Source organism: Herpailurus yagouaroundi, unplaced genomic scaffold, assembly GCF_014898765.1.
Source record: "Herpailurus yagouaroundi ecotype Mexico unplaced genomic scaffold, PumYag 77, whole genome shotgun sequence".
In the NCBI taxonomy this organism is placed as follows: domain Eukaryota; kingdom Metazoa; phylum Chordata; class Mammalia; order Carnivora; family Felidae; genus Herpailurus; species Herpailurus yagouaroundi.
In genome coordinates, this window is record NW_024412388.1 from 35,388,542 (window position 1) to 35,413,111 (window position 24,570).

Sequence of the window (24,570 nt, forward strand, 5' to 3'; positions counted from 1 at the left end):
CGATTGAGCGTCTGACTTCAGCTCAGGTCATGATCTCATGGGTTCGAGCCCCGCCTCGGGTTCTGTGCTGACAGCTCAGAGCCTGGAGCCTGATTCGGATTCTGTGTCTCCCTCTCTCTCTGCCCCTAACCCACTCGCACTCTGTCTCTCTAAAAAATAAATAAACATTAAAAAAATAAAAAATAACATTAATTATCTAAATAGTAATAAGGTATTCAAAGATTTTTAGCCTAAGTGCCACACAACCAAATGCACATTTTAGAAAGACCTCAGGAAGAAGGGGCACCTAGGTGGCTCAGTCGGTTAAATGAAGACCTCACCAGACCTGACCCATCTTCTCACTTGGAATGGCATATGAGTCCCTCATGGGACCAGCCAGGGGAATCCTTATAAGTCATCACCTGCTTCAAACTCTTTTCTTTTTAAAATTTTTAAAATATTTATTTACTTTGAGAGGTACAGAGAGAGAGGGACAGAGAATCCCAAGCAAGCTCCACACTGGCAGCACAGAGCCCGATATGGGGCCTGATCTCACAAACCGTGAGATAATGATCTGAGCCAAAACCAAGAATCAGATGCTTAACAGACTGAGCCATCCAGGTGCCCCTCGAACCCTTTAATAATGTCCCTTCGCACAAAAGATAAATTCTGAATGTCCTGCTGTGGCCTGGTCAGCTCCTTCCTCTATTGGTCCAGTTGGAATGCAGTTTGGGCAGAACACTTAGGAGGTTAAAAGCCTGGCTCCTGAGGCCACCTTAAGTGGGTTGTTTAACCCCTTTGTGCTCTTTGTGAAATGAGGATAATACTGGTATAGAGGTGTTAATATACACACGGTAGTAAGGACAATGTCTAACATTTAATAAGTGCTATATAAGTTCTAGCTAGCTTATCGACCATAGCCAAAGTATGGAAAGAGCCCAAATGCCCACTGACGGATGAATGGATAAAGAAGATGTAGTATATATATATGCAATGGAGTATCACTCGGCAATCAAAAAGAATGAAATCTTGCCATTTGCAACTATGTGGAAGGAACTAGAGGGTATTATGCTAAGCGAAATTAGAGAAAGACAAATATCATATGACTTCACTCATATGAGGACTTTAAGACACGGAATAGATGAACATAAGGGAAGGGAGGCAAAAATAATATAAAAACAGGGAGGGGTCAAAACATAAGAGACTCTTAAATATAGAGAACAAACAGGGTTGCTGGAGGGGCTGTGGGAGGGGGGATGGGCTAAAAGGGTAAGAGGCATTAAGGAAGACACCTGCTGGGCTGAGCACTGGGTGTTAAATGTAGGGGATGAATCACTGGAGTCTACTGAAATCATTTTTGCACTGTATGCTAACTTGGATGTAAATTAAAAAATAAAAAAATAAGTGCTAGCTAGCTAAGCGCATAAGGACAAAGATTTTTGTTTTATTTAATACTGTATCCATAATGTCTGGAACATATGTAAGCACACAATTCATATTTTTAAATGAATGAATACACTGCATCTCCTACCGCTCCAACTACACTGACCTTTATTTCTTGAATATACCAGGGCTTTTTTTTTTTTTTTTATTCAACGTTTATTTATTTTTGGGACAGAGAGAGACAGAGCATGAACGGGGGAGGGGCAGAGAGAGAGAGGGAGACACAGAATCGGAAACAGGCTCCAGGCTCTGAGCCATCAGCCCAGAGCCTGACGCAGGGCTCGAACTCAGGGACCGTGAGATCGTGACCTGGCTGAAGTCGGACGCTTAACCGACTGCGCCACTCAGGTGCCCCCTTTTTTTTTTTTAAATAACAGCTTTATTGAGATACAATCCACATACTATAAAAGTCACCCTTTTAAAATTCACATACTATGAATTCAATGGTTTTGGTATATTGATTTAATTGGGCAACCACCACCACTGATTCCAGAACATTATTTCTTTTTTTTTTTTTTTAATGTTTCTTTTTGAGAGAGCGCGCAGCATGTGCACAAGTGGGGGAGGGACAGACAGCGAGGGAGACAGGATCTGAAGCAGGCTCCACGCTGACAGCAAAGAGCCCGATGCAGGGCTCAAACTCAGAAACGTGAGATCATGACCTGAGCCAAAGTTGGACGCTTAACCAACTGAACCACCCAGGTGCCCCAATTCAAGAACATTTTCACCCAAAAAGAAACCCAATATGCATTAGCAGTCATCCCCCAATCTCCTCTTCCCCCAGCCCCTGGCAACCACTAATCTACTTTCTCTATGGACTTGCTATTCTGGACATTTCATATAAATGGAATCATACAATATGAGGTCTTAGCATTTAAGATCCATGTTGGGGTGCCTGACTGGCTCAGTTGGTAGAGTATGTGACTCTTGATCGCAGGGTCCTGAGTTCAAGTCCCATGTATGGTGTACGGATTACTTGGAAAAATTAAATCATGAAATAAGATTCATCAAGTCCTCTATAACTTTCTCTCTTCATTTTTGCACTGTCACTTTTAACACATTAAAAAAAATTTTGTTTTACATTTATTCATTTTTGAGACAGTGTGAACAGGGGAGGGGCAGAGAGGGAGACACAGAATCTGAAGCAGGCTCCAGGCTCTGAGCTGTCAGCAGAGAGCCCATGCGGGGCTCAAACCCATAAACCATGAGATCATGACCTGAGCTGAAGTCGGATGCTTAACCAACTGAGCCACCCAGGTGCCGCCTTTTTTTATTTTTTATTTTAATTTAAATGTAAGTTAGGTAACATATAGTGTAGTAATTTCTCTCCCTGCCCCTCCTGGAATTCTCCCTCCCTCTCTCTCTGCTCCTCGCTCACTTGCGCCCTCCTCCCAGAAATTAAAAAAAAAAAAAAAAAAAAAAAAAAAAAAAAAAAGGTGGTGAGAATTAATGTCCTTGTCTTGTTCCTGATCATTAAGTTTGATTCTACCTATGGGTTTTTATAGATGGTCTTTCTCACGTGGAAGAAGTTCAATTCTGTTTCTAGTTTAAGTATTTTTATCATGAAAGGCATTAGATTTTGTCAAATGCTTTTTTTGTGTGTTTTGAAGTGACCATGTTTTTTTCCCATTTATTTTATTTACTTTTTAAGTTTATTTATTTATTTTGAGAGAGAGAGCACGCACAAGCGGGGGAGTGGCAGAGAGAACGAGAGACAGAATCCCAAGCAGGCCCAGTGCCATCAGCACATAGCCCAATACGGGGCAACTTCACAAACTGTGAGATCACGACCTGAGCAGAAATCAAAAGTAGGGTGCTTGGGGCACGTGGGTGGCTCAGCCAGTTAAGCATCAGACTCTTGGTTTTGGCTCCAGTCATGATCTCAGGGTTCATGACCTGAGAGGCCCCAAGTTGGGCCCTGTGCTGGCAGTGCAGAGCCTGCTTGGGATTCTCTCTCTCTCTCTCTCTCTCTGCCCCTCCCGCATTCAGCCTTGCTCTCTCTCAAAATAAATAAATAAATATTAAAAAAAAAAAAAAAAAGTAGGACCTTTACCTGACTGAGCCACCGAGGCACCCCTTGATTGTTGTTTTTTTAAAGTAAGCTCTACCCCCAACATGGGGCTTGAACTCATAACCCAGAGATCAAGAGTCACATGCTCTACTGACTGAACCAGCCAGGCACCCCAAGCATTGTTAGTTTAGAAAGCAGCAGGCTCAGAAAAGTCCTCCCACGTGTGTTTGTACATGGAGGTGAGATTTTGAGCAGAGACAATGAGAGAATCCCTTCAAAGGGCTGTGATAGGATTGGGAGCAGAGTGTAAAGGACTCCTTTAGGCAATTTACTCCTTTAAATACTGCCCTTTGATCCGTTTCCCCTCCAGCCACCAGCCAGTCTCCTCTCTTATTATTTTTTAAAAATTTCATTGCTGTGGGGAGGGATGCCTGGGTGGCTCAGTCAGTTAAGTGTCCAACTTCGGCTCAGGTCATGATCTCAAGGTTTGTTGAGTTCAAGCCCCACATCGGGCTCTGTATTGACAGCTCAGAGCCTGGAACTTGCTTTGGATTCTGTTTCTCCCTTTCTCTCTGCCCTTCATCTGCTTGCTCGCTCGCTCTTTCTCTCTCTCAAAAATAAAACATTAAAAATTAAAAAAAAAAAGGTTTTCAAGTTACTAAATCCAAGAATCCCTTTTTAGACCTTCACTACCCTTTACAGTAGCATTAGACCATGATATACTATGCTAGCTTTCTTCCTGTCAGTCTAACTGCTCCTTGTCTCCTCTGCCAGTTTTTCTTTACCTGGCCTTAAATGTTCATATTCCTCAAGCCTTGGACCTAGAACATCTTCCTGTATTTCTTTATGCTAAGGGTTGGCACATCACAGTATGCTGATTGAGCCCGTGCGCCAAGAGTTGTTGTTACGTCTTTAAATGTTTGTAAAAAATCAAAAGCGTAATGGTTCATGAGAGATGAATCTCAGTATCGTAAGTTTTGGAACACTGCCACACACATTTGTTTACTATTGTCTAGGATTACTCTCACACCACACTAGCGAAGTCGAGTAGTTGTGACACAGACTCTGTATCTCACAAGCCTAAAGTATTTATTTAGTACATTTTACAAGAAAAGTGTGCTTTATGCTCTCTCCCTAGATGCCATTCATTCTGGAAACTTTAATTACATTTGCATAGTAATGATTCCCAAAGTAACATCTTCTGTCCAAATTTCTTCCATAAGGATGACCAAGACATGAACATCCAGCTGCCCGTCATTCCCACTTAGAGGTCACCAAGATCTCAAAATGAACATGACCAGAACCGCTCCTACCTTAGTTTACCCCATCTCAGTAAAAGGCACCGATTTTCATCCAACTCATCAAGTGAGGAATTAGTAATCCTCGACACACACCCTTTCCCTAACCCCCTCCCCCCAAGTCCAATGTATCACCAAACCCTTCAGAATCAAACCTAAGTCCACCACTCGTTTCCCTCCCTGCTGCCTTCCACCTTTTCCCATCGCAGCTGCGCCCAGCTTCTAAAACGAGTCTTTTCAAAGCGTAAAGCCAGGTGACTCCACCTCGGATGTACCCTAAAGTCCTCAACCTCTAGCGAGCGGCAGCAAACGCGGGTCCAGCGCTGTCCACGAGTTAGGAGCGCAGAGGCCCCTCTCGCAGCGGGAGGTCCGCGGTACTGTCGCAGAAACGTCAGTGACGTCGCACTCAGACTCCGGGATCCTCACAGCGGCGCGCAGAAACCACGTTAAAGGGGCGGGACTGCGTTTTACAAACCGGACCGTGAGGCTTTGCGTTTTCCCTTTCTCAGCCAGCGCCGAGAGTGATGGGTGAGTGTCGCTCTGCTTCGGGGCCAGGGAAGGGGGACGAGCTCGATCCGGCGCCATCCTGCCTCGCAGTCAAGTCAGGAGTGCGGGCGCCCCGACCCCTAGCACGGAGCAGCCACGAGGAGGGTGGTGCTCGGGTTCTGGTCCCCTCCAGGGGCTGTAGGAGCTTGGGGTTGCGGGCATACCAACATGGCTGCCATGGGAAGGAGCCCGGGCTGGGCCGCATGTGGATGATGACACCTTGATAATGCTGTAAACTCCCGAGTGCGCAGTGGGGGAACCAACCTTGGAGACCTGAGCGTGCGGCCCGTCCGGCGCGGGGGTTTGGGGCTTGCGAGGTGCCGGCCCGAGGCCCAGTGGCTAAAGCTTCCGTCCCCGCTCCGGCATGTAGGCATATCTCGGGACAACTGGCACAAGCGCCGCAAGACCGGGGGCAAGAGAAAGCCCTACCACAAGAAGCGGAAGTATGAGCTGGGACGCCCCGCTGCCAACACTAAGGTGCGTGCGGGGCGTTCGCGTCCCCCTAGTCCCCGGCGTGGTCTGGCCTCTGCTTGTGGTGGTTGAATCTTTGCAGGGCTCTGTGATCTGTCTAGGGGACTGGGCGGCCTCCTCACCTTTACCTGTTGGTTGAGACTAAAGAGCTTGCATGGAGACAGATGCTGTGTACTAGGACTTAAAGGGCACTTGGAGGGGATGGGCTTCTCAAATGATAGTCAGAAACCTAGTATTTTTGTGGAACAGAGACTTAGTTTTCAGTGTTTGGAGTTAGGTTTTTCCTCTTGGAGGTAACTAGAGTGATGAAAAAGTATCCTTAGGCGTGGTTGTGGCCGTCTTGGTCACCTGTGTGCCACTTGCCAATGCTAGGACTTGTCATAGTTACACTGACTGTGTTGCCTCCGTCCAGCCTGGGTACCCTTCCCTTTGTTGTCTTGCTCTCTTGGATAACCTAGTTCCTGTCTCCTTGTGTTTTCCAGATTGGCCCCCGCCGTATACACACAGTCCGGGTTCGGGGAGGCAATAAGAAGTACCGTGCCTTGAGGCTGGACGTGGGGAACTTCTCCTGGGGCTCTGAGTGTGAGTGAGGCCCTCTAGGAGTGGGTGGGAACTCAATCCCTAAAATTTCCTAAGCTTCAGTAGGTACTTTTTAACAGGAAGTCCTTGGCCTCCATCAAGATACTGAAGTTTCTCTTTGTTTGAAAGATCTTAAGGTTGTGGTAGCTGGAGAATTCCCTCTATCCTGTTTTGTCTCTTAAGTCCTATAGCCTCAGGGATTGGGGCTGAATCTAGACCTTATTTATGTGTGGTTGCCAGCCATCTCTGGAAAGGTGGCTTTGTGGAAGATGAGCTGACACCCTGTGGCTGGGTAACGGCTTAGAGTTCCCTTTTCCTTAGGCACTATAGGGTAGGATGTGCAGGGAACAACAAAGCCAGTTGTTTACAGGACTTGATTCTGAATTTCTCCTGTGAGCAGGTTGTACGCGCAAAACAAGGATTATTGATGTTGTCTACAATGCATCCAACAACGAACTGGTCCGCACCAAGACCTTGGTGAAGAACTGTATCGTGCTCATTGACAGCACACCGTACCGGCAGTGGTACGAGTCCCACTATGCACTGCCCCTGGGCCGCAAGAAGGGGGCCAAGCTGGTGCGTTTTTGGGGTGCCAACTTCCCTGTTGGGCGGGGGAGGCCAGCCTCATTGCAGCCTTCTTATGATGAAAACTGCGTCCAGTTCTGCTGCTGAAGGGAAAGAGATGAAAGCTTTTAGTGCTGAGGAAGGCAGCAGGGATTGGGATGTACTGGGCCCAAAGCTGTGAGGACATTCCTTCCCTGAGCCAGTGCTTGGGGAGCTCCAGCTAAGTCATCTGTCTCCTTTATTTAGACTCCCGAGGAGGAAGAGATTTTAAACAAAAAACGATCAAAGAAAATTCAGAAGAAATATGATGAGAGGAAAAAGAATGCCAAAATAAGCAGTCTTCTGGAGGAGCAGTTCCAGCAGGGCAAACTTCTTGGTGAGATAGCTGTTGCCTTGGGGGAGGGGGTGTCCCGATAACTGTATATCCTCTGCATTTTTTTCTTGCCTCTTTTGTTCTTTTTACTGGCCAGCCTTGTGGTAGAGGCTTCACCAGGAGAGTTAAATGATAACAGAATACAAGCAAAACTCAGAACGTGTGGTCATCCCATTAGTATGAAGCTCAAATGGGAAATAGTGGGCAGGAGTCCATAGGCCTAAGTTTGCCCTCTGCCTCTAACTCCCAGAAGTATTTTGAGAAGTCCATGCATGTGTGGGCTGAGGGGGCTGTCTCAGTGATGAAAACTTTGTCCAGTTCTGCTACTGACTTTTAAGTGACGATGAAGTCTTATCTGAGGAGACAGTGGGCTTCAAGCTTGCCCTCACCACCACCACCACCACCACCACCACCACCCCCCCAGGATACCTAAACCAACATGGACTTCTGAGGCAATACCTAGGTTTGGATAGGGCCACATTGTCATTTTGCTAATGAATGCATACTCTCTTGCAGCATGCATCGCTTCAAGACCAGGCCAGTGTGGCCGAGCAGATGGCTATGTACTGGAGGGCAAGGAGCTAGAGTTCTATCTGAGGAAAATCAAAGCCCGGAAAGGCAAATAAATCTTCCTCCTTCCTATCTTCGGTCATGTAATAAAAGGTGTTTATTCTGCCCTGTATTCATGTGTGATTATCTGATTGCTTGGGAAACCATAGAGTGCCCCAGCTCACTCTGCCTGAAGGCCAACCTTAGGTGTGGGCTATGTCGGTAACGGGGAGCATTTCTCACCCCCCAAAGGCTAGCGTTTATTGGGAACAGGGATGTGGCATGCAGGCCAAGCAGAAACAGTATAAGGGAGGTATCTCAGCACTGGGCCCCCAATATTACTGTGTTGACCATGACTGGTACCTGCAACCATGCTGCCTCTGTAAATCTGGCTCTTTTAGAGGTCCTGTACCCTTTCCCTATGTGCACCTTGGTCTTAAGGTTTTAGCTTGGAAGTTTTCAGCCTGGGTTTGTGAATAGCCTATAAACCTGGAAATTGTATTCCAAATTTCTTTTGTACATTGTTGAGGAAGTTGAGCACACTTATGTATCTGTATCTTTCAGTTTTTTAATGTCTTTCTGAAGTTAATTTTCTTTTGAAACGTAATCCCCCTTCCCCTCTTACTAAATGTGCAAGATAACCAGTGGTTTCTGCATTGCTAAATCTGCAAAGTTCAGTTCTTTGTCTCCAGCTTGGCTGTACATTGTCTGTTGTAGGTATTGAATGTGGTTTATGATGCATTTTTTTTTTTAATGTTTATTTTGAGAGCAGAGGAGGGGCAGAGAGAATCCCAGGCAGGCTCCATGCTCAGTGCGGACCTCAGGGCTCCATCTCATGACCACCAAGATCACCTGAGCCTATATCAAGAGTTGGGCACTCAGCTGGCTCAAGCCACCCAGGTGCCCCATATGATGCATTTTTCTAATTTTAACCCAAACCTACTTAACACCTGCATTTGTATATCATAATTGGACTCTCAAAGGTGAACATTTTAAAAATGGATAACATTCTTCAGCTTTTCCTTTTCAAATAGTTTCTCAGCTATTTGATTATAGCAAACAGTTTTTTTGTTTTGTTTTTTTTTTATTTTTTCAACGTTTATTTATTTTTGGGACAGAGAGACAGAGCATGAACGGGGGAGGGGCAGAGAGAGGGAGACACAGAATCGGAAACAGGCTCCAGGCTCCGAGCCATCAGCCCAGAGCCTGACACGGGGCTCGAACTCACGGACCGGGAGATCGTGACCTGGCTGAAGTCGGACGCTTAACCGACTGCGCCACCCAGGCGCCCCTAGCAAACAGTTTTATACAGCTGCTTAAATCAAAATCTTGGGTCATTCTGACCCTTATATGCTAACATCTAATAATCCCAGGTCTTAATTGCTTCAACCTTTATTTTTATTTATTTATTTTTTTTTTTAATTTTTTTTTTTCCAACGTTTATTTATTTTTGGGACAGAGAGAGACAGAGCATGAACGGGGGAGGGTCAGAGAGAGAGGGAGACACAGAATCGGAAACAGGCTCCAGGCTCTGAGCCATCAGCCCAGAGCCTGACACGGGGCTCGAACTCACGGACCGCGAGATCGTGACCTGGCTGAAGTCGGACGCTTAACTGACTGCGCCACCCAGGCGCCCCAATTGCTTCAACCTTTAAAACCATCCACCTTACAGTCACTTTTTTATAAGTAGCACTCAATGCTTCTGTTGTCCCCAACACAATCCTAGCAATGTTGATAAGTTGGTTTTTTGTTTTTTTTTTTTTTTTTACTTTTTTAAGGTTTATTTACTTTTGAGAGAGAGAGTGCGAGCAGGGGAGGGACAGAGAGAGGGAGACACAGAATCTGAAGCAGGCTCCAGGCTCTGAGCTATCCTATCAGTGCAGACCCCGATGTGGGGCTCGAACTCCTGAGCCGTGAAATCGTGACCTGAGCCGAAGTTGGATGCTCAACGGACTGAGCCACCCAGGCGCCCCTGTTGATCAGTTTTAAGATCAGGTTTTTGGGGCATCTGGGTGGTTCAGTCAGTTAAGGGTCCTGACTCTTGGTTTCAGCTCAGGTCATGATCTTGGAGCTTGATGGGTTCAAGTCCTGCACTGGGGTCTGTGCTGGCAGTGCAGACCCTGCTTGGGATTCTCTCTGCCCCTCCCCCACTCATGCTCTCTCTGTCTCTCAAAATAAGCTTTAAAAAAAATCAGTTTTTGGGGGCCACCTGGGTGGTTCAGTCAGTTCATGAGATCAAGACATATGTAGTGCTCTGCGCAGAGCTAGCATAGGATTCTCATTCTGCTCATCCCTCGCGCATGCAGTCTGAACTTTTTATTCCTTTTGAGAAAGACTGAGCAGTAGAGGAGCAGAGAGGAAGGGAGAGAGCATCCAAGCAGGCTCTGTGCTGTTAGCTCGGAGCCTGACGACATAGGGCTCAAACTCAATGAATTTTGAGATCTTGACCAGAGCCAAAATTAAGAGTAGGATGCTGAACCAACTGAGCCACCCAGGCACCCCCTCTCAAACTTAAAAAAAAATATCAGGTTTTTGACAGGACAACTTACCATCTCAAAAGCCTAACCAAACACTACGGAACTCTACATGACCTGCTCCCTTTTTCTATAGTGCCTATGATCCTGGCCTTACTGAGTAAATAACGTATGTTCATTTGCTATTCTTTTGTTGGAAACAATTTCTTTCAAATACCCACATGGCTTACTCTCCAGGTCTTACTTAGACCCTCGTTTTTGCCCTCTCTGATCACATTTTTTTTTTTTAACGTTTATTTATTTTTGAGACAGAGCATGAACGGGGGAGGGTCAGAGAGAGGGAGACACAGAATCCGAAGCAGGCTCCAGGCTCCAAGCTGTCAGCACAGAGCCCGACGCGGGGCTCGAACTCACGGACCACGAGATCATGACCTGAGCCGAAGTTGGCCGCTCAACTGAGCCACCCAGGCGCCCCTGATCACTGTTTTTTAAGTTAGTCCCTTCAATGCTGTAGCTTTTCCTCCTTTTTCTCCTTATCCCTTAGTTGGGCATAAATTTTGCTCATTTTGTCTTGTCCTACTAGAATATAATTCCGGGGAACAGGTATGTTTGTAGCCTGCTCTGTCTCCAGTACCTGGAAGTACAGGGCAACATAGCAAGCACTCCAGTGTGCTAAATTAATTTTTTATTAAAAATTTTTTTAATGTTTATTTTTGAGACCATGCGAGAGACCCTAGTGCAAGCAGCAGAGGGGCAGACAGGGAGACACAGAATCCGAAGCAGGCTCCAGGCTCTGAGCTGTCAGCCCAGAGCCCGATGTAGGGCTCAAACTCGTGAACCGTGAGATCATGACCTGAGCCGAAGTCGGACTCAGCCGACTGAGCCACTCAGGCGCCCCTAAATTAATTTTTTAAAAAACAAGATTTTATCGAAGTTGAAGTTGATGGAAAGTGTAAGTATGTAACTTTTAAGAGTTAAAGAAGTGAACACCCAACTGGTTCATTAGCTTGGCAAAATTGCAGACTTCTGTGAAGAGACAATAGGGAAAGATGACAGCCACCACTTTTGAGTACAAAAACTTCAGGACACAGATCAACCCAACCTTCTGAAACCTTACCGTTGCTCTGGGGAGGCCTGTGCCCCACCTTTCCATCCAGTGATTATCTTCATGCAACACCTTAATTTTAGCTATTGTTGACAGAGAGGTATGAGTCAGGAATTGGTATGGGTCAGCAAAGCCACACTAAACACTTTGCCTTTATTTCCTAATTTGAGTTCCAAAAAACTATACTTCCCCTTCTACTTATAATTTATGAACAGAATCTTTTTTAAAAAGTCTTGGATCCAGGCAGTATTCATGTCCACAGCCTTCAGATGACCATTCTTGCTCTGAGCAAGGCTACTTCCTATTAACCCTGTGAAAAAAACTTAAATACCTTACGGGTGAATGGCTGTCCTGGGGGTGCTATTGTCTCCATACATTTGGAGACCTATGCTTAGGTATCCGGTAACCTATGGTCACCCAGCAGTACGAAAGTAGCAAAACCAGCATTAGCTAGTCAGTCTACAATGCCAGAGCATGCACTCAACCTCTATACTCTTGTTTCTGCCCTCCTTTGACTTCTGTCCTCTGTAATTCTTTGATCTTAAGATTCAGTTTTAGCATTCACCAAGTTCTTTAATGGAGGCTGAATTTATAGGCCAGGAATCTTAGAGGAGCTCCGTTCAGGCAACTCCATCTAGTGTTGTCTGAGTCTGGTTTCCCTCCAGCACTGTAGGCCCACCACAGAGATGGAACCCCAGCTTCACCCCTTACTTCGTCTCTTCTGTTGGTTGGTGGGTACAGAGAAGGATGTGGTACTCAGAAGTTCAAATGCCCAAGGTCTAGGCTGGGTGGTGTAAGACTGCCTTCAGGGGCGCCTGGGTGGCTCAGTCGGTTAAGCAGCCGACTTTGGCTCAGGTCATGATCTCGCGGTCCGTGGGTTCGAGCCCCGCGTCGGGCTCTGTGCTGACTGCTCAGAGCCTGGAGCCTGTTTCTGATTCTGTGTCTCCCTCTCTCTCTGACCCTCCCCCGTTCATGCTTTGTCTCTCTCTGTCTCAAAAAATAAATAAACAAAAAAAATTAAAAAAAAAAAAAAAAAAAAACTGCCTTCACATAGGAGTTCAATCAGCCTCCAGTACAGATTCCCAAGCCCTTCCATATCATCTTTATCTCACTATCCCACTGCACAGCAGGCCAATTTAGTTTTAAGCAACCATAACTGCACAAGTAATGATTATATTCTCATTGTAAACAAAAACAAAGAATATGATAGGAAAAGCAAAAGTCCCCCAGCACACACACTTTGATCCCTCTTCAGAGTAAGATTATCAAGATAAGGTATACCCTCAATATCTTTTTATGTCTCACACAAATTGTAATGTTTGGACCAGCAGCAGCAACAGCACCTGGGAATTTACTAGAAATGCAACTTCTTGGGTTCTGTCCCAGATCTAATGAATCAGAAATGCTGGAAGGGGCACCCATAACTGTTCCGAACAGGCCCGTCAGTGACGCTGATGCTCCCTCAAGTTTGAGAACAGGCCCAGCTCCCCGGGGAAATTAACAGTGCACCTGGGTTCTTGTCCTCTAGGCCTCGCACGTGTATCCTTCTAGCTACACCGTCCCCAAGCAAGCCATCCTACCTTCTCCCGCCAAAGTGGACGCATTCCCAGCCCTGACACTGGCCCCGCCATCTTTCTCTTTCAAGATCCGTCCCTAAACGCTCTGGCTCAGGGCACACAGCAAGTGTTCTTATGGCGTCCGAGGGCAGGACCAGCGCCGTCTGGAGGGCAGCGGGGAGCGGAAAGCGAGCAGAGGCAGGCTTGGGGGAGGCAGGCAAGAGGGCCCGGCCCTGGCAGCCTTTTCTCAGGGCTCCCCGGCCTCGTCCCCTGACCCCACCGACGCCTCCTCAATGCGGTCCGCGGCCTCGGGGTCGCCGCCCTCCTCCGCTCGCAAGCGCAGTAGATGAGGGGTCCGGGGAGCTCCGCGTACGCGGCCAAAGGTCCGGAGGCTGATCGCGGGCGAGGGTGCTCCTGCGGCAAACAAGTGGCCGAGCAACGGGGTCTGCGCGGCCGGGAGCGGCCTAGCGGACCCTGGGGACGTGTCCACCTGCACGTTCTGCTCGGGGTCGTCGCTCACGCTGCGGACGGGAGGGAGGTCTGAGCGATCTTGGCGCCGAGCCGCCATGGGACTGACTCTCCCGAGAGGGCGGGGAACAGGAAGGACCGATCCATTGGCGCCCCAGAGTGCCAGGTCAACCCCTGCCTCCACCAGCATGGGTCACTCACCGAAGGTTGAAGGTGGAGCCCAGGAAGGAAGGCCGCAGAGCCTCTGCTGCCGTGGCCACCGTGTAAGGCGGCTGCGCTGAGTCTTCGTCCCAGTACAGGTCCTTCTCTGCGGGAGGCAGGTTCTGGTACATGTCGTCTACGGAGAGCAGGGACACCTGAGGCAGGCAGCAAGTCATAAGGATCCTCCTGTCCTCTCCACACTTAGGAGGAGAGCTGGCAAGGAGGGGAGCACAGGGAGTTGCCCCGGGACCGGGCGCACCTGTAAGTTGCGGTCTATGAGCTGGTTAGTCTCAAAGTCATCATCATCCTCCCCAAAGGGGTTGATAATCTGTTCGGCCACCTGCAGATTGTAAGACAGTGTTTTCAGGGCTCAGAGCCCCATTCTCCATCCCCAAAGTTGAGGTGGACCCACATGTCTACAGAACAAGCTGCTATGTGCCCACCTTGAGCCAGCCAGCATAGAAGAAGAACTGCAGCAGAGTGGTGAGAGGCACATACATGTCCAGGTCCCCCAGAGTAGACGCTGGCTCCTGGCCTGGCTCTAATGGCTCCCGAGGTTTGGCAGGCCCTGCCTCTGGCTCCACAAACTGGCGGCCGACCAGGGAGAGGGCAAAGTAGGAGTATACGGCTATGGTCACCACCTGGAGAAGGAAGCCGGGCCGAGTAAGACAGGGAAAAATGCCCTCCCCGCCCCTGAGGGCCAGTGAAGGACTCTGACAAGGAACTAAATGTGTAGCAAGGTGTGGCAGCATCAGAGGGGATGGGGTCCTATTAGTGGGGGTCCGGAGATGCTTTGAGGATGAGCCCTTAGTTGTTCGATGTCTCACTGGACTGAACTGCCCCAGGGCAGGTGCCATCTCTAGTTCTCAGTGTCACACACAGCACAGGACATGCAGTAGGCACTGGGACTGGGGAGGTGAGAGGCAGTTACTTGGGTGTAGACGAGAGGTATGCTGATCCAGTCATAGTGGAATAGCATGCTGCACTTGGCCCGGTACTTGTTCAGCTCCTGGTGGAAGAGCAAGAAGAGGAAGTCAGTGGAGGTGAGGAAGAAAGAATGGGGAAAGAACTGGGAGCCCAACACAAACCAGGCCTAGAGGCCCAGTTGGCTGTTGGAGGTGTTACCAATGTGGGAGTGCTTGTGATGGGAAGCAGTTTAGCAATGTAGTTCCAAGCATGGACCCAGAATGTATGAGTCCCAGCTCCACTAACTATCTGTGTGATTTCGGCAAGTTTCTTTTCCTTTCTGCCTCAGTTTTCTCACCTGTGAAAAAGGGATGCCGATAATGTCTCAAGGGTTGTTGTTGATGGCTAATGAGTTAATGTACGTACAGTGCTTCCAACAGTGTGCAGTACAAAGTTGGCACCACCTAAGTGCTCATTACTAAAATTATTGTTCTGGTTTGCAAAGCTAGGAGGAGGAGGATAAATGGGCCTGGTCTGAGCAGACTCACTTCGAGGAGCAGGCAGAGAGCAATGTCATCACGGATTCTCCCATCCCTCCGGGCCTGGGCCGCCAGGTTAGTAAACCAGACACATGGGATCCAGTACTTGTTGAAGTCGGATTTCAGGCTCTCAAACTTTTTCCTCTCTTCCTGGGACATGAAACCTGAGGGGATAAAGTGAGTGGTGCGCAGACTCAGCCCCTGTGCCTAGGACTTGCCCCTTGGGGGTCAGACCTCTCCTCCTTGGAGGCCCACCTTCGGGCTCTGGTGGGCTGTGCCAGGGCTCCCCAGCGTGGCACCTGCATCGGCCTGGCCGAGCCCCAGGGGCCCCTGTCCGCACCTGCATCCACCACGTGCTCCATAGTGGGGAAACGCTTGAGCACGCGGGTGCTGACTGAGCGCAGCACCAGCACAGACGCCAGGTTGGCATAGCGGATGAGGGTACGGCGCAGCAGGCGGCCATGCTGGTCTACGCCGTGCACGCTGGCCGAGATGACGCACATCAGCTGGTCTGGCAGCGGGATGCTTGTATACTGGGCCCACCAGCGGTTCACCACCAGGGTCACGTAGAAACCTGGTCAGCCGCCCCACAAGTGGGGACAGGAAGGGAAGAGGGAGCGTCTGGCAGTTAGCGTGCCCTGCCCCCCAGCTGGAGCGCCTGGTTCAGGCTAGGTTGAACTGAAGCAGGGGGAAGGACACATCTGGCTCCAGTGTCCTGCCTTGATGTCAGGGGAAGTACCTCTTCCTAAAGCCTCTTCCTTGCTAAGCCAGGCCCAGAGGATGGAGGAGTGCAAACCTCTGGTAGAGAAGTGGTGGCTCAAGGCCACTAGTAGTAGTTAACTCTGAGCCCCTCTTCCCATGAAGGTGGGAAGGGGATGTCACCTCTCTGCAGCTCCCCTCCCCCCAGAGCGGGGGTTTGAAGCCAGCAGGTGTTTTGTCCCTTGTTTGTGGAGTGAGGGTCCAGCAAGTGATAGGCAGGGTCTAGCCCTCTGGAAATCCTGAACCCAGGATACAACTCCCATGTCTGCTGAGCCTGCTCTGGTTAACCTCTAGGCTGTGCTGTTGGGGTAATTCTGACTCTCAGCGCTATCAACTCAACCCAAAGGTCAGGGAAGATGGTAAGAAGGATACCAGGGAGAACTAGAGGGAGCCTTACCCAGTACAAAGGATAAGGGGATGAGATCTGCCGAACGATTACAGTATCGGGCCACCTGAGCATATACATGCCTCTGCTCCTGGGTCAGCAGCAACCTGGGTAAGGTCAGTTGTAAGCCTGGGTTAGAGGGAAGTGGGCAGCCCTGTCCCCCACAGGCCAGCCCTGAGACCTCACCCTCACCGGTAAGTGATGCTGAGCAGAGCATACAGGGCGATGAAGAGGAGGAACTCTTTGTAGAGGAGCTTGTAGATGCTTCCCCTCCAACGGAGAAGCAAGCCAGAGAAGCCTCCGAAGCGAGCCTCCGCCACTTTGAGGGTGTATGAAACCGTCATGGTGCTGGGGGCCTGAGCAGGAGGTCACAAGAGCTGCCCCCAGAGTGTCCCTCTTTCCCAGCAAACCTTCTCCTTAGCTTTCCTTCTTATCACCAAGCTTAGTTCCCCGGGCAACCTCCCTTCGATTCTGGTCACATACATCCAGCCTTCACCCTGTGTCAGTAGTCATGGGGGAGGAAGCTGCAGAGCAGACAGAGCACATCCCCATCCCCTCCAGAACTCAGTGTACGTGGGTCAAGCCAGGATGGCATGGGCCTAGGGGAGCTGAGATCTATAACCTCTCCTGCAAGAGGCTTCCCTGGGATCCTCTTCCACTTGCAGGGCTAAAAGTAACCAGATCATAAACTGCTAAGGACAGGAGATCCAACTCTAGCCTAGACCCACAACTATCCCTTGGGGTCTTGTTGATAGCTGGCCTCCCGAGGCCCAGGGTACTGTCACCCCCCACTCCACACCTGCCTACCTGCTCTGAGCAGCAGCATGTGTTGAGGAAGGAGAACTGGGCTAGCCCCCACATGAAACACACTTAAATATCTGCCGGGCCCATAAAGCTTAACTGGACTGTGGTTATCATTGATGGATTGAGCTGTCACCCAGCTTCTCCTGGTCCTGGGAACTAGATTTGTCCCCCTACTCCTGCAGGGCTGGGCTGGCCTTTGGGTGGCAGAAATGTCATCTGCACTGACCCCACAGCACACACAAATAACACCATGTCCTTGAAACCAGGATGACAGGGATTACTGTCCCACGCTCCAGGTGAGAAGACAGATGCATGATGATCAATTGTTACAACAGCTGCTGATCACAGAGCACTGACTGACAGGCACTGTGCCAAAGGCACTACTATATCATCCTCTCATGGAATCCTCATCACAACCCCATGAGGCAGGACTCATCCCCATTTATAGATGAGGCTCCAAGAGGTAAATGTCTTGCCCAAGGTCATATAGCTGGGATGCATTGGAGGCAGGATTCAAAGCCTGAGTTGGTGGACTTTGTTGAGCTTGAAAATAAAATATCCAGTTATTTTACCAGCAAAATGGGTTTATTAAAAAAATAGAGGAATTGCAATTCAGGGCATGCAAGCTATAGCAAACCATAGGCAAGTCTAGAAAACAAAGGAAAGGAATGTTATTTTATAGAGAAAAAGGAGGATGTTGAGAGGGGCTACTTTGAACAAAGTCCACTGGAGGCTGGTGATTTTTTTCTCATTGGCTGAGTTGTGGCATCTTCTCATTGGCTGGGCTGTTGCTATTCAACGTTTATTTATTTTTGGGACAGAGAGAGACAGAGCATGAACGGGGAGGGGCAGAGAGAGAGGGAGACACAGAATCGGAAACAGGCTCCAGGCTCCGAGCCATCAGCCCAGAGCCTGACGCGGGGCTCAAACTCACTGACCGCGAGATCGTGACCTGGAGGAAGTCGGACGCTTAACCGACTATGCCACCCAGGCGCCCCTGGGCTGTTGCTATTCAAAGAAAAAGTCTTTCTCCCTCTTGCAGGGGTAGTAAGGTAGGTTCTGTGTTGTTGGAAAATGCAAGGTATGCTTCTTCCTTTTGGGGTCTGCAATTGAGGACAAATTGGTAGGGTGTGAGAACTACCCCCCTTCTGGCCTACAGACTATTTTATTTTATTTTATCTTATTTTTATCTTATTTTTGAAGGGGGAGGGGCAGGGGAAGAAGGAGAGAGAGAATCTTAAGCAGGCTCTATGCTCAGTACGGAGCCCAGCTTGGGGCTCGATCTCATGACTGTGAGAGCATGACCTGAAGCGAAATCAAGAGTCAGATGCTTGGGGCACCTGGGTGGCTCAGTCGGTTGAGCTTCCAACTTTGGCTCAAGTCATCAGGCTCACTGCTGTCAGTGCAGAGTCCATTTCAGATCCTTTGTCCCCCTCTCTCTGCCCCCCCGCCCCACCACTGCCCCGCTTACACTCTCTCAAAATAAACATAAAAAAAAAGAGAGAGAGAGAGAGAGAGATGCTTAACTGACTGAGCCACTCAGGTGCCCCCAGACTCTATTTTACATGGTTTTCCTGTATTCAGTTTCACAACCTCAAAGGCTGGAAGTGGCCTACTTGGGCCTAAACAAGGGCTTGAGCCCTAGGACCATAGTCCTGTGCACTGGCCACACTGCCAGGCTTCTAGTCCAGGCTCTGAGACTTGGCTTAACCATCCCCCATCCCTATCCCATAGAGTTGACAAGGCCACAGGCCTGGGACTCAGGCCTAGCGATGCAGACCTCCCTCAGCCCTGTGTCCAGCATCTTGACTCCTAAGGGTGCCTAGCATCCTGAGTGGCCATTTGTTTTTTGTTTTGTTTTGTTTTTATTTTTTTTTAACGTTTATTTATTTTTGAGACAGAGAGAGACAGAGCATGAACAGGGGAGGGTCAGAGAGAGGGAGACACAGAATCTGAAACAGGCTCCAGGCTCTGAGCTGTCAGCACAGAGCCCGACGCGGGGCTCGAACTCACAGACCGCGAGATCATGACCTGAGCCGAAGTCAGACGCTTAACCGACTGAGCCACCCAGGCGCCCCCTGAATGGCCATTTGTACTTCTAGGCCTCAATTTCTTCATCTGTTAAACAAAGGAAATAATATTTGAGGCACCAGCTCAATTACCCACCCAGTGGTGAGGTCATCCACAAAAACCCAGGAGTGGTGGTCCCACTCTGACCTGTATTGAGAAGCTGCTTCCCCCACATTGTGAGCTGATTCTTACAAACATTTCTGAAAGAGAGGAACATGGAGAGGTGATTAGGAGCACAAGCTTAGGAGTCAGACAAACCTGGGTTTGAATTCTAGTTCTCTGTAGCCTTGTAAGAGTTACCTAATCTCTCTGAACTTCTGTTTCCTCCTCTATAAAACAAGATCAATAACACCTTCCACATAGGGCAATTGGGATTATTCAAAAAAACAATATCCAGAGCCTGGAGCACTGCAGGCATTGAGCCTGGGCTGCTATTACCATGAAAAGCCAAATCTGTTCTCTTTGGTTTGTACCTATTAGTCCTCTGTTGTGTCCCAGAACCAGGCAATCCTTCAGAGATGAAGAGGCAGAGACGTTTCACCTGAAGCCCTGCCAGCCTGTCCCCAAACCAAACAGTGCCAGGTCCTGGCTCTTAAACTGGATATACAAGGCCTTTTGAGATGACCCCATCTCTGCTCCCATCACCAGCCTCTGGTCTAGCTCCTTTTCACTGCTTCTGCAAGGTCCAGCTCAGAGCATCCTCAGGGAAGCTGTCCATGATCTTCCCCAGATCACTCCCCAACGCACTCTAGGTTTCCTCTCTCAGCAGCAAATCACACTGGGCTGTGTGACCTGTCCGCAGGGGTCATCTCCTTCCAGCCTGTGTGGCCCTTGAGGACAAGATTGTGCCTTTTTTTTTTTTTTTCAGTTTATATATTTTGAGAGAGAGAGAGAGAGTGCAAGCAGGGAGAGGGGCAGAGAGAGAGGGAGAGAGAGAATCCCAAGCAGGCTCTGCGCTGTCAGCTCAGAGCCCAACCCGGGGCTCAATCTCATAATCAGTGATATTGTGACCTGAGCCAAAATCAAGAGTCAGACACTTAACTGACTGAGGCACCCAGGCACCCAAGGACAGGATTGTATCTGATTCATCTTGATAGAGCTGGGGAGTCCTTGAGCCCAAGCAGGCTTTTCTTTTCTTTTCCTTTCTTTTATCTTTTTTTTTTTTTTTTTTCATTTTTAACCTGAAAGACATCTGGCCTTCCTTCCCCTTTTTCTGTAAGAATCTTCCTGGATGAACAAGGTTTGGAAACCTACTCATGGCCAGAAGAGTTATGTTCTCTTTCCAGGGCCCAGGTGAGCCAGGTGAGATGTCAATATGAGGAAAGAACTGGACTCAGGCTGTGTGTGTGCGTGTGTGTGTGTGTGTGTGTGTCCCAGAGGTCTGGAATACCAAGGATCTTTCCCAGAGAGTGTGAGATACCAGCTCTGGGGACTCAGCCATCATGGCCATGCATCCCTTCCCAAGCTCTGATCTGTGGCTTTCCTAGAGCATTCTGGGCTTCATACCACTTAAAGAGTCTAGTTATCTAGGCACCCAGGCCCTGGGACTGAAGGAACTCAGGCTCTGAGGTCCTGGGAGCTTCCTTCAGTACTCCTTTAGGGCATCCCAGGCTGCTGCATTTCAATCATTGCCCTCATTCACTTCTGTGGCCCTCACCTTCCTGACTGTTACCAACACTCTGGATCACTGGGCTGTGAAATTTCCCACAGAGCCATGGATAAAGGTACAGGACTAGAAGACTTGCTCCAGGAAGGGGCAGTTCCCAATCCCCACCCAGCCCCTCCCTCCTGAGCCACCTTATCTCCCTTCCCAGCTGCTGACAAATCCCTTTGGTTTATGGTCCAGGAGAGGGAACCATTCCACCTGTAAATCATTTACTCCACCCATCTTTATCATTCCTCTAGTTCTTGCCTCTCACCCTCTTCTGGTCCTACCCACCAATGAGCCTCTCCCCTCTTCACAGCCCAGAGTTGGATATATGGCTTGACAGTTTACAGCATGGAGTTTGGAGCCAGACTGCCCAGATTTTCAAATCTGAACTCCACTGTGAACTACCTTTGTGACCTTGAGCAAGCTGTTTTACCTTTCTGTGTTTAATTTCCCCATGGGGAAATAGGGATGATAATACCTTTCTCATAGAGTTGTGAATATCAAATGAATTAATATTTAGAAAGTGCTCAGAATAGCACATGGTAAGTATGAAACACTACTGTAGCTATTAGCATCTGTCTGGTTTGGCTTTAGCACTTCTTCCTTTGCACCCACCAAAGACACCTGTGATCTTATTGCTTATTCCAACAGCCCCCTCCCAGTTCTAACCTTACTTGGCAGCTCTCATTCTTGAAAGACTCCTTTGATCTCTGTGACCTGACACTGTGAAGAGATTCTGACTCTGAGCTGCCAAGGGAGCAAGGAGTGTGGGACATGTGCTCAACTAGGGGCAGAGGAGCCTGACAGAATCCTCTGGGGGATGAGGACCCAGAGAATTCAGAAAAACATCAGCTTGGGCAGAGATTGTGAAAGTCTTGGGGGAAGGAGAAAGAGCACTAATAAGAGGGACATGGAGACATGGAGCAGTGTAGAAGGAGGACAGGTACAAGGACAGAGAACCAATGATCCCCAGAAAAGTCAGGCAATGGTGAATAGTGAAGTCAGACATCTTGGATTCAGATCTTAGTTCTACCCCTTGGTAGCTGTATATGACCTTGAGTAAGCAGCTTAACCCCTTGAGTCTCAGTTTCTTCATCTGGGAAATGGGGGTAATAATCACATGCATATCATAAGGCTACTGTGAGCAGTCAGTAACATAAATGCTTAGCCCAGTTCCTGGTGCATGGTAGGTGCATAAGATTTATTCATGGTAGCATATATTACACTGAGGGAGGAGGCAGAGGAAACTTCCAGGCCTTTCAGTTACAACATACAGCAGGATCTCCTCTTTGTGTGCTGGCCTCTGGAGGAGGGCTCAAAAACCTTGATAACCTCCGAGGGGGAGAAGACGGTGAAGAGTAACAGAATATGGCACCCAATATTGCCACTTAGGCATATTGACTATTTTGAACTGTAGCTACATGCAAAACAGCAAGTGCAGGGAGAAGCTTTCTCTGAACTCCCCTTATCTGCCTAAAGATGGATCTCTAAAAGGACTCAATGGGAATGAATCCCCTTCCTGGGAGTTTCTTCTTATATCACAGGAGAGGAGACTAGAAGTGTATACCATATCCAGACAAACTTTGTCACAAATGATCATATCTCCCAACCATTCTTCTAAGGACCCATTCAGTTTTTCCAGAAATCATTTACTCTTCCCCAAGAGGTCTATATTTCCCTTCCATTTTCCCTATTAAGATGGTATTTAAGGGGCACCTGGGTAGCTCAGTTGCTTAGGCATCTGACTTCGGCTCAGGTCATGATCTCGCCGTTCCTTAGTTCGAGCCCTGTGTCAGGCTGTGTGCTGACAGCTCAGAGCCTGGAGCCTGCTTTGGATTCTGTGTCTCCCTCTCTCTCTGCCCCTCCCCTGCTCATGCTCTGTCTCTCTCAAAAATAAAAAAGTAAAAAATAAAAAATAAAAACATAAAAAAAAAAGATGGTATTTAAGCCTGAATTCTAAACAACATGAGAGACTTACTCATTTTTCCCTCAGTATCTCCCATTCTCCCCTGCATACATAAGTTATACATGTTAATAAACTTCTGTTTGTTTTTCTTTTGTTAATGTTTTTGTTGGAGAGTTTAATCTGAAGACTAAGATGGATGGAGGTAAAGTTTCGACTCCTATACAAAGTCCTAACCCCAGTACCTTATAATGTGACTATATTTGGAGACTGAACCTTTCAAGAAGAAGTTAAATTAAAAGGAAGCTGTTAGGTGGGCCCTAATCTGATTTGAGAAGAAGAAGAGATTAGGTGTTTTTATGAGAAGAAGAGATTAGGACACACAGAAAAGAAGATCATGTCGATAAAGGGGATTAAGAGGTATAAATTTTCAGTTATTAAATATGTAAGTAACGCAGAAATGAAAAGTATAGCATAGGGAAATAGTCAATATTACAAAAATGTTGTATGGTGACACATGGTGACTACAGCTATGGTGGTAAGCACTGAGTAATGTGTAGAATTGGCAAATCCATATGTTGTATACCTGAAACTAATATAACATGTATGTCAATTATACTTAAAAAAAAAAAAAAAAAGACTGGGGTGCCTGGCTGGTTCAGTCAGTAGAGCATGTGACTCTTGATTTCAGGGTTGTAAGTTCAAGTTCCAACTTGGCATGGAACCCACTAAAAAAAAAGGAAGAAGAAGAAGAAGAAAGACTATTAAGTCAGAGGGAGAAGACTATCACCTACAAACTAAGAGAGAGTCCTCAGAAGAAATTGTTAAACAAAATTCAACTGGGGCACCTACGTGGCTCAGTCGGTTAAGTGAACAACTCTTATTTCAGCTCAGGTTACGATTTCACAATTCCTGGGATCAAGCCCTACGTTGGGCTCTGCACTAACAGCACAGAGTCTGCTTGGGATTCTCTCTACCTCTCTCTCTGCCCCCCCCCAACCCCCACCGTGTGCTCTTGCTCTCTCTCAAAATAAAAATTTTTTTAAATAATAAAAATTTTAAAATTCAACTAAGTAAATTTGAAGATCTAATTGGCTTTATTAAACAAAACATGAATCAGGCAGCATCCCATCTAGGAAGCTGAGGGGTCTCTGAGGAGTTGTACAAAATGGAAAGTTGTTATAGGAAGCAGTGTGGGGCAAGAAAGAAGCAAAAGAAAATAAAGAATTGTTTCTTGCAAGGTCACTTTCTCTTAGGAGGAAGAGCAGGGGGTCTTATCATGCAGATCACCTCATCTTTCTTTGGGAGATGGAGAGGGTCCTATGCAAGATTTATTGGCACCTATCAGAAAATTCCTGACAGGTTAAAATTTATATTTCTGGGGGAGATTGAAACTGCAATTAGGTTAGGTATTAAGCTCTGGCTTAGCGACTTTGCCTGGCCCAAGTAACACCATTTGAGGTCTGTGGTTTTCTTTTTAACAGAATCAACCTGTCAATACCTTGAACTTGGACCTCCAGCCTCCAGAATTATGAGAAAATAAATTTCTATTGGTTAAGCCACCTAGTGTGTAGTATTTTTTTATGGCAACCCTACCAAACTAATACAAAGACATTTTACTTTATTTTCCAAATATAAAATTGCAAAATCAAATATGCCTTTTCAAACTACACATGCTTCAGCTCCATTTCCCCCACAGATCTGTCCTTTCTGGCTCACTGCTACCATCTCCCCACTGGAAAATTGTCAACTTGTAGGATAAAAGTCAAACTCCTGAGTATGGTACTTAAGGCCCACCCCTCACCCCTCACTCCCCATGAGAGTAACTAGAAATTCTCCACATTTCAGGATGTTTGGTTTCTTCCATCAGTGGCCATGAAGGGCAAGGGTAGAGAAGTAGGACTTTGTGGGCCTGATGAAGGATTGGGTGGGCTGG

The 24,570-nt window shown here is 47.8% G+C and overlaps 2 protein-coding genes and 4 non-coding genes across 6 annotated transcripts; 5 read left to right on the forward strand and 1 right to left on the reverse strand.

Moving 5' to 3' along the window:
* The first annotated feature begins 5,128 nt into the window (after nt 1-5,128).
* On the forward strand, nt 5,129-7,946 carry RPS8 (ribosomal protein S8). The gene is made up of 6 exons (XM_040469996.1): nt 5,129-5,259; nt 5,648-5,754; nt 6,231-6,330; nt 6,728-6,903; nt 7,138-7,267; nt 7,781-7,946. Exons 1-6 carry the CDS (start codon nt 5,256-5,258, stop codon nt 7,888-7,890), a joined length of 627 nt encoding a protein of 208 aa, XP_040325930.1. The 5' UTR covers nt 5,129-5,255; the 3' UTR covers nt 7,891-7,946.
* On the forward strand, nt 5,482-5,561 carry LOC121027905 (small nucleolar RNA SNORD55/SNORD39). Its single transcript, XR_005788987.1, has one exon. It is a non-coding gene; the product is annotated as a small nucleolar RNA SNORD55/SNORD39 (small nucleolar RNA).
* On the forward strand, nt 6,044-6,147 carry LOC121027913 (small nucleolar RNA SNORD46). Its single transcript, XR_005788995.1, has one exon. It is a non-coding gene; the product is annotated as a small nucleolar RNA SNORD46 (small nucleolar RNA).
* On the forward strand, nt 6,964-7,033 carry LOC121027912 (small nucleolar RNA SNORD38). The gene has a single exon (XR_005788994.1). It is a non-coding gene; the product is annotated as a small nucleolar RNA SNORD38 (small nucleolar RNA).
* Nucleotides 7,558-7,628, forward strand: LOC121027911 (small nucleolar RNA SNORD38). Its single transcript, XR_005788993.1, has one exon. It is a non-coding gene; the product is annotated as a small nucleolar RNA SNORD38 (small nucleolar RNA).
* A 4,461-nt stretch (nt 7,947-12,407) lies between the features above and the next one.
* BEST4 (bestrophin 4) lies at nt 12,408-17,015 on the reverse strand. Its single transcript, XM_040469997.1, has 9 exons — nt 16,399-17,015; nt 16,219-16,313; nt 15,403-15,636; nt 15,072-15,226; nt 14,549-14,626; nt 14,061-14,258; nt 13,877-13,957; nt 13,618-13,772; nt 12,408-13,469 (listed from the first exon to the last, which is right to left on the reverse strand). Exons 1-9 carry the CDS (start codon nt 16,548-16,550, stop codon nt 13,196-13,198), a joined length of 1,422 nt encoding a protein of 473 aa, XP_040325931.1. The 5' UTR covers nt 16,551-17,015; the 3' UTR covers nt 12,408-13,195.
* Between the last annotated feature and the right edge of the window lie 7,555 nt (nt 17,016-24,570).